General features: G+C 38.0%; 1 protein-coding gene across 1 annotated transcript; it reads right to left on the reverse strand.

Moving 5' to 3' along the window:
- Positions 1 to 2431: 2431 nt before the first annotated feature.
- On the reverse strand, positions 2432 to 4076 carry LOC125105519 (hsc70-interacting protein). The gene has a single exon (XM_047739070.1). It carries the CDS (start codon positions 3987 to 3989, stop codon positions 2880 to 2882), a length of 1110 nt encoding a protein of 369 aa, XP_047595026.1. The 5' UTR covers positions 3990 to 4076; the 3' UTR covers positions 2432 to 2879.
- Between the last annotated feature and the right edge of the window lie 5884 nt (positions 4077 to 9960).

A 9960-nucleotide genomic window follows, 5' to 3' on the forward strand; every position in this document is an offset into this window, starting at 1 on the left:
AACAAATAGCATGGAGGACAAGGGGAGTTAGAGAGGAGAAGGGAGTTGAGGGAAATTGGAAGGGGAGGTGAACCATGAGAGACTGTGGACTCTGAAAAACAATCTGAGGGGTCTGAAGGGGCGGGGGGTGGGAGGTTGGGGGAACCAGGTGGTGGGTATTGGAGAGGGCACGGATTGCATGGAACACCGGATGTGGTGCAAAAACAATGAATACTGTTACGCTGAAAAAAAAATTATAATATACACACTGGATTTCTAAGACATAGAGCTTAAATAAATTAAAACAGATAAATATCTTATTAATAATTTTTACCTCATTTACATGTTGAAAGGCTAATGTCTTAGATATTTTGAATTGAGTAAAATATATTGTTAAAATTAATTTCACATTTCATTTTATTTTAATTTAGCTACTAGAAAATTTTGAATTGCATTTGTGGCTGGCATTCTGTCCTTATTGCACAAGGCTACACTAGACCAGCATATGGTAGGTGCTGAATTGTGTCTATTTTTCTCTGGAGGATAGTAGTTATCAGCCCCACTTTGAATTTCCTCCATGGAAATTATGCCTTTTCAGCACATCAGGGTAAACAGATTTAAAATATCCCAGAGTTTCACTTATTTGTGGAGCATAACAAATATCATGGAGGACATGGCGAGTTAGGAGAAGGGAGTTGGGGGAAATTGGAAGGGGAGGTGAACAATGAGAGACTATGGACTCTGAAAAACAATCTGAAGGGTTTGAAGAGGTGGGGGGGTGGGAGGTTGGGGGAACCAGGTGGAGGGTATTAGAGAGGGCACAGACTGCATGGAGCACTGGGTGTGGTACAAAAACAATGAATACTGTTATGCTGAAAATAAATTTAAAAAAATGATTAAAGGTAAAAAAATAAAAAATAAATAAAAACCAATAATACACACAACAACAACAAAAATACCCCAGAGTTAGATCTCACTAACAAATAATTTTGAAACATATTCTTTTGGTTAATTATTTATTAACTTTCCACTCAAAACCACCGACTATGCTTTGTTCTGTGATGCTGGGGCTGGGACTTGACAAATCCTATTGCCCAAATGTTCTTGGCATTTGGCTTCCTGTAGGTTTTGACCAACAGGAGGCCCTAGAGGGTGGCTGAAAGGTGGGAGGAGGGAAGACAGTACTTTCTGTCTTACTGTTCCTGCCAGTCTCACCCCAACAGCATCTGTTTCTTCCAGCCTCCATATATTCAGCACCTACAACCAATCCCAGCACCTGCTAAAGGCACCACCAGCAGAGAGCACCATCCATTCCACGGAAATCTGAGCATAAGTTGTTTTTTAATTCCAGTCCTGCGGGTGGCAGGTATTTCTATAGTCACTATTTCAGAGTGATGGCATTATTCATTTTTTGATATTTCATTTTGCAATACTGTGTTATTACTTACATCCCCTTTTGAAATTTATAATTCAGTTCCATTTTCTGGATTAGAATCTGAATGGTACCCATGTATTTTTATACATGTGACTACATTTAAAAATTTAACATTATAGGATAAATCATAGTAAAAACCTGGAAAATAATAAAGATGGGATTATAATGAACACATTATAACCAAAGTTGTGGTATGCAGCTAAAGCAAGATTTTAAGGGAAATTAATAGCCTAAATTCCCTTTACTATAAAGAGAGAAAAATCAGTGACCTAGGACCCAAATGAAGAAATCTTAAAAAGAGCATAGGAGCAAATCTTTAAAAAAGGAAAGATGGAGGCAAAGAAATAGGAGCAGAGATAAAGGAATAAAATTAAAGAAATGTAGAAAAAAGTGAACAAATCAAAACCTAATTCTTTGCAAAGACTAATATAGTTATATCTGCTTATCAAGATTAAGCTAAGAAATAGAAGCTAAAAATAAAAAGAATTAGACATAGAAGAACATAACTGCAAGTGGAGAAGAGAGTGCAGTTATAAGAGGAAGCTATGAACAATTTTCTATCAGAAATTTGAAAAATATAAATGGAAAAATTCCTAGAATATCAAATTTATAAAAGATGATTCATTAACAACTAGAAAAGCCAAATAGAATTAAACTTTAAATTTTATTTATTTATTTTTTTTTTTTTATTTTTTTTTATTTTTTTTTTTTTTCCCCTATGTGGAAATAATGCAAAACATTTATTTTCTATATGAGACAAGAACACAGCTAAGTAAGCCAAGTCTACTGCAGCATTATAAAAATCATCCCTTCACCACAGTGTAAGATTTAAATGCATCTGCACAAGGGTGCACACTATATAAAAGGAGTAAGGTTGCTGCTGCCCTGCCAAGCACTTCCGGTCCCTACCCAGGTCTGACTGCAATACTGGTGGTCCCAATGGTTCTATCAAAATAAATTGTGTTTAAAAAATAAAGCATTTAAAAAGACAAGTCAAAATGTCTCAGAAACCATATCTCCAACTCAAACTTCATCTATTTTAATGTATTATTTGCCTCCCACTAATAAACCTTTATTTCACTCGTTATAATTGAGCAATGAATCTTCCACACTGAAATATCTTCCTTGCCCAATTAATCCAAAGGAAAAAAACTGAAATGATTAGTAAAGAAAAATGTAGGGACTAACATACCCTTTTAATATGTTTTTAAATATTTTTAAGGTTTAAAAAGTGTTTAAAGTTTGTAGTTCCTAGTAGGAAAACATTATCTGAATGAATACCCTAATGGCAACAATTGTAGAATGTTTCAGTTGCATGGGGAGCAGAGGGGTAGGGATTCTCTTCACAGCACCCCAGCTTTCTTCATGAGAAGGTCGGAGGTACACTGGTTTGTATTATTGCGACATCCATTAGGTGATCGAAGTTGCTTTTCCTTCAGCAAGGGCTTTATTTGTCATAAGGGCATTATGCTTGACCTCCAAATTTGGCTGACAATTTACTGATGAGATTCATAACCTTTGGGTTGCTCTGATATTTTGACATATTCGCTGGGTTCTGGGCCACATCCTGGAAGGCCACCATAACTTCTGGATCCTGCATGGCGGCAAGAACTTCCGGATCACTAAGAATTTCATTGAGCCCAGGCATTCCCGCCATTCCAGGCATCCCCCCTGCCATTCCAGGCATTCCTCCAGGAAAAGTACCAGGCATTCCCCCAGGAAAGCCACCTGGGAAAGAGCCATACTGAGCTCCTGATTGTCGTCTGGCATCTTCCTCCCTCTGGGCTCTCTCATGTTCTTCCCGAGCCTTCTTAACCCTTTCTATTCTTTCTTTGATCTCTCGCTCTTCACGTTTTCGCTCATATTTTCTCCGATGTTCAGCAATTTTCTGGGCCCTCGGTTGAACTTCTTTCAGCATTGCACTAGCATCTTCATCATAATCCAGTTTACAAGCAAGGGCAAGATCATGTGCTGCTTCTTCCCAATGGCCCAGAAGTCTATGTGCTTTCCCACGCCACTTATAAGGCTGAGCTGAATCAGGATTTATTTCAATAGCTCTGTCACAGTCTCGAATGGCAGCATTTGGCTTCTGTAATTTGATGAAGACACTGGCTCTCTTGGCATACAGAATGGCCAAGCGAGGATTTAGTTTGATGGCATCTGTGAACAAGTCAATGGCTTTCTGTAGTTCACCATCATTTAGGGCATCAATGGCAGCCACTTTTTTATCATTTGCCTGATCCATCATTTCCTCGGTTATCTCTACATTTTCATCTCCCATTTCTTGAGGGGCATCGGTATCTGGTTCAATCACACCTTCATTGTCAATTTCTAGATCACTCTCCTCACTTGATGGTTCATCTGTCTTTATGTTTTCCTCTGCCTTCTTACTATCTGGTTTTTCTTCCTTGATACTGTCTTCTGATTTAGTTTTATGAGTGGCAGGTGGTATTTTACCCCCCATGCTCTCCACCCACTCCCGCAGGAAACGCATTTCCTCGGTGTGCAGAACGCTCGGATCCTGCTTACACATTTTCACGAAAGCCCGAAGCTCGCTCACTTTGCGGGGGTCCATGGTCCGGAGGCAGTAGCAGGCGGCAGGCGCGGCTGAGGTTGCGACCCGATTCCAGGCGCGGGTACTAACTCAGCGTGATCGTGTGGAAGGGGCTAAATTTTATTTTTTATAACATATATTTTTATCCCCAGGGGTACAGGTCTGCGAATCGCCAGATTTACACACTTCACAGCACTCACCATAGCACATACCCTCCCCAATATCCATAACCCCACCCCCCCAACCCCCCTCCCCCCATCAACCCTCAGTTTGTTTTGTGAGATTAAGAGTCACTTATGGTTTGTCTCCCTCCCAATCCCATCTTGTTTCATTTACTCTTCTCCTACCCCCTCAACCCCCCATGTTGCATCTCCTCTGCCTCGTATCAGGGAGATCATATGATAGTTGTCTTTCTCCGATTGACTTATTTCGCTAAGCATGATACCCTCTAGTTCCATCCATGTCGTCACAAATGGCAAGATTTCATTTCTTTTGATGGCTTCATAGTATTCCATTGTGTATATATACCACATCTTCTTTATCCATTAGTCTATTGATGGACATCTAGGTTCTTTCCATAGTTTGGCTATTGTAGACATTGCTGCTATAAACATTCGGGTGCACGTTTGTATCTTTAGGGTAAATACCCAGCAGTGCAATTGCTGGGTCATAGGGTAGTTCTATTTTCAACATTTTGAGGAACCTCCATGCTGTTTTCCAGAGTGGTTGCACCAGCTTGCATTCCCACCAACAGTGTAGGAGGGTTCCCCTTTCTCCGCATCCTCGCCAGCATCTGTCATTTCCTGACTTGTTAATTTTAGCCATTCTGACTGGTGTGAGGTGATATCTCATTGTGGTTTTGATTTGTATTTCCCTGATGCCGAGTGATATGGAGCACTTTTTCATGTGTCTGTTGGCCATCTGGATGTCTTCTTTGCAGAAATGTCTGTTCATGTCCTCTGCCCATTTCTTGATTGGATTATTTGTTCTTTGGGTGTTGAGTTTGCTAAGTTCTTTATAGATTTTGGACACTAGCCCTTTATCTGATATGTCATTTGCAAATATCTTCTCCCATTCTGTCAGTTGTCTTTTGGTTTTGTTCACTGTTTCCTTTGCTGTGCAAAAGCTTTTGATCTTGATAAAATCCCAATAGTTCATTTTTGCCCTTGCTGCCCTTGCCTTTGGTGATGTTCCTAGGAAGATGTTGCTGCGGCTGAGGTCGAAGAGGTTGCTGCCTGTGTTCTCCTCAAGGATTTTGATGGATTCCTTTCTCACATTGAGATCCTTCATCCATTTTGAGTCTATTTTCATGTGTGGTGTAAGGAAATGATCCAATTTCATTTTTCTGCATGTGGCTGTCCAATTTTCCCAACACCATTTATTGAAGAGGCTGTCTTTTTTCCATTGGACATTCTTTCCTGCTTTGTCGAAGATGAGTTGACCATAGAGTTGAGGGTCCATTTCTGGGCTCTCTATTCTGTTCCATTGATCTATGGGTCTGTTTTTGTGCCAGTACCATGCTGTCTTGATGATGACAGCTTTGTAATAGAACTTGAAGTCCGGAATTGTGATGCCACCAACTTTGGCTTTCTTTTTCAATATTCCTTTGGCTCTTCGAGGTCTTTTCTCGTTCCCTATAAATTTTAGGATTATTTGTTCCATTTCTTTGAAAAAAAATGGATGGTACTTTGATAGGAATTGCATTAAATGTGTAGATTGCTTTAGGTAGCATAGACATTTTCACAATATTTATTCTTCCAATCCAGGAGCATGGAACATTTTTCCATTTCTTTGTGTCTTCCTCAATTTCTTTCATGAGTACTTTATAGTTTTCTGTGAATAGATTCTTAGTCTCTTTGGTTAGGTTTATTCCTAGGTATCTTATAGTTTTGGGTGCAATTGTAAATGGGATGGACTCCTTAATTTCTCTTTCTTCTGTCTTGTCGTTGGTGTAGAGAAATGCAATTGATTTCTGTGCATTGATTTTATATCCTGACACTTTACTGAATTCCTGTACAAGTTCTAGCAGTTTTGGAGTGGAGTCTTTTGGGTTTTCCACATATAGTATCATATCATCTGCAAAGAGTGCTAGTTTGACTTCTTCTTTGCCGATTTGGATGCCTTTAATTTCCTTTTGTTGTCTGCTTGCTGAGGCTAGGACTTCTAGTACTATGTTGAATAGCAGTGGTGATAACGGACATCCCTGCCGTGTTCCTGACCTTAGCGGAAAAGCTTTCAGTTTTTCTCCATTGAGAATGATATTTGCAGTGGGTTTTTCATAGATGGGAAAAGCCAAATAGAATTAAAGAAATTGAATCACTACTTAATGATTATTATTAAAAAAAAAAGCAATGTATTTTTACATACTAATTCAACCAAATAGGGAAGATTTAGTATTTGCTTTCTCCTATCTGATCAACAGAAGAGAGGAAAATGAGGGAATATTCCACTCTTCATTCAAATAGCCCTGATACCAAAATTAAAGAAAGACACTGTGAAAAAATAAGATTATGGACAATTTCATTTATGGATGAACTTAATTTATGAATACAAATGACATAATATGAAATTAAAAAATACGAAATGAATTAAACAATGTGCAAAGTAATCAATTTGAGATTAACCCTGAAACAGAAGGGTAATTTTTAATTAAATAAATGGATATATTTTATCACATTAACAGAATAAAGGAGTAAGTCTATATTAACAACTGAGGCAGAGCCATTGTTGAAGTTCAAAACTGATTTGTAACTTTAAAAAATCTCTTCATAAACTAGAAATAGAAATTGGCTTTGCTGAACTTTCAAAAACCAATAGCATACTCCCTAGCAAACATTTGTCTTCTTGTAACAGTTAAATAAAGACAAGTGGCCCCCATGTCACTACTCCATCTAGCACTGTGTTGGACTATTTAGAACAATAAGTAAGACAAATCAATACCATTATTGCAATATCAATAAGATTATGAGAAAATAAGCCAAGTTGGAATTATTAATACAATTAATAAGTGGATTTCAGCAAGCTGGCTGGATACATGTGTGACTTACTCAACTGATCATATTTTATAAAGAACCCTGATTAGAAAATGTTGCCTTAAAAACAGCGTTTACAATAGCAACAAAAATACAAAGCATCCAGTAATAAATTTAAAATTTTGTGTTTTTATAGGAATTATTAATTTTACAAACCTTAACTATGACTGTGTGTGTACAATTATATGTATATAAAAATAAGGATAAATACATAAAATAAGAATATACATGTATATTTATTTATATCTATAGCTATATATCTCCTTGTTATATATAGAGAGTATGTATTGGAATAATGCAATGATGTTGAGATGACAATTCTATCCAATTCAATCTATAAATTCAATGCTATTAAAAAAAAAACTATGGGAATTTCTTGGAGCTTGACAACTCATTCTAAAACTTATGATAGAGCAATGGGCCAAGATAAACCAAGACAATTATAAAGATCAATGTGGTGAGACTTCACCTCTCAGATGTGAATGTTTACTATAAAATTATACTAACAATGGGGACAGGAAGCAAAATAAAGACCATCAGAATGGAACAGAAAATCTAGAGCCTGACCCAGACATGTACAGAAACCTCATTTATGACATAGGTGACACCACAGATCAGAAAAAGCCAGCTGCAGAACCAGATAAATAACACAATTATTTTGACCTAATAGAAATTCATTTTTAACTCACAAGAAGTGCTGATTGCTTGGTACTCCTCCAAAAAACTGTAATTCAAGGACCTGTTTTCTTTCTTTCTTTCTCTTTCTTTCTTTCTTTCTTTTTTCTTTCTTTCTCTTCTTTCTTCCTTTCTATCTTTCTTTCAAGATTTTATTTATTTATTTGACAGAGAAAGATATCACAAGTAGGCGGAGAGGCAGGCAGAGAGAGAGAGGAGGAAGCAGGCTCCCCACTGAGCAGGAGCCTGATGTGGGGCTTGATCCCAGGACCCTGAGATCATGACCTGAGCCGAAGACAGAGGCTTTAACCCACTGAGCCACCCAGGTTCCCCAAGGACCTATGTTTTCAATCTTGTGTTTTAGCATGGTGTCCTTGGACCACCTCGATCAACTAACTCAAGTTAGCAGGGAAGAAAGCCTTGAGTGCCATGGTCAGGACTGTTTCTGTGGGCCAGGTTTGGAAGCATACACATCATAATCACTCATGTGCTATTGGCTAGAACTTGATGTTATTGCCCCAAGAAACTTCAAGGCTGACTGTCCAGCTTGCTGAAAGGAGGAAGAGAAATTAACTTTGATGAATAGTTTATTGGTTCCTGCCATTATTTGGAAATGATGGACTATTTGATGGATGGTGTAAGATAATTGGTTTTGCTTTAAGAATAAGAATAGTATTAGACTTTCTATGTCACTTTATTCATGAAGTGCATTCCAAGTGGGTTAAAGACCTGTATAAAAGCAAATCTCAGAAGAAAATGAAGACAGTATTTTTATGGTCTGAAGTTAGGCAAGAGTTCTTTTTTCTTTCTTCTTCTTCTTCTTCTTCTCTCTCTCTCTCTCTCTTTTTTTTTTTTTAAATGCAGGACACTGAATCTCTAATCAAAATGGAAAGACATAAATGTTACCAAAATTACTGACACCATAAAAAAAATGAAAATGTAAAACAATGAGTTTAACCAAGAAGACATCAGTAATGAGAATATATAGAGAATACCTATAAAACAATAAGAAAAAAATATAAGCAACCATAGAGAAAAAACTTGGCAAGGAATATGAATAACCATTCCAGCAGAAAGGAAGTCTGGAACACCAAAGATGTCAAAAGATATGCAACATTACTATAAATCAAGGAAACAAAATACCATGAGAATGACAATTTTTAAAAGTAAATTGATAATACTAGGAATTGACAAGAATTTGTATAAGTGGGATGTTTTAGACATAGCTGCAAGAGTATAAATTGGTACAAATACTTTGGAAAATGAATGACAATATCTCATTATATTGAAGACATTCATGTTCTGTGACCCAAGAATTCCATTTCTAACTATGTACCTTAGAGAAACTACAGAGGGGATAGAAGTGCAAGAATTTTCACTGTGGCATTGTTTGTAATAGCAGAAAACAGAAACAGACTAAATACCCATCAACAGAAGAGTGTATTAAAATTCTGCTATATGTAAAAAGGCTATGAAACATTCCGTGATTCTGTTTCCTCTGCCCTGAATGATGACTCTTAAGCAACCAGTTTTGGGCATCTGCATAACATTTGCTGTTGCTGTGAGCCCACCTGGAAGAAGCAGAATCAGCTTTTTTTTTTTTTTTTAATTTATTTATTTGAGAGACAGAGAGAGAACATGAGAGGGGAAGTCAGAGGGAGAAGCAGACTCCCCATGGAGCTGGGAGCCCGATGTGGGACTTGATCCCAGGACTCCGGGATCATGACCTGAGCCGAAGGCAGTTGCTTAACCAACTGAGCCACCCAGGCGCCCCCAGAATCAGCTTTTGAGAGCAAGTTCTTCGAGGACTAAGACTATCTATCTACCTACCTGTCTATCTATCTATCTGTCTGAGAAAGAGGGAAAAGCAGACTTACTGCTGAGCACAGAGCCCTATCAGGGACTAAAGTCTCAATCCCATGACCCTGAGATCATGATCTGAGCCAAAATCAAGAGTCAGATCCTTAAATGACTGAGCCACCCAGAGTACCAAGGACTAAACTTCTAGTTCTCTTCTGTTACCAGACCCACTCAAATGGAAGTGCTTCCTAAATTCATATGCAATTTAAGAAGCTCCGAAAGCAAAGACACAGATATGTGCACATACTCTAGGCTTAACCTGTGGTGTGATGGACATAGCCACCTAAAACCTAACCCATTCATCTGTGGTGTTACAGACCATTGAAGAAGAGACTGTGATTACTGGTCTACAATCTGTGTAACTGTGAAGAACCCTCATGCAGGTATCCTGGGTTGGCAGCTTAACAGAAGAGAGGGAAATGCAA

The sequence above is a fragment of the Lutra lutra genome, chromosome 7, assembly GCF_902655055.1.
Source record: "Lutra lutra chromosome 7, mLutLut1.2, whole genome shotgun sequence".
Classification (NCBI taxonomy): domain Eukaryota; kingdom Metazoa; phylum Chordata; class Mammalia; order Carnivora; family Mustelidae; genus Lutra; species Lutra lutra.

Excerpts from the sequence above, each read along its gene's own strand:
- LOC125105519 (XM_047739070.1), bottom strand. The coding sequence starts at position 3,989 with ATGGACCCCCGCAAAGTGAGCGAGCTTCGGGCTTTCGTGAAAATGTGT.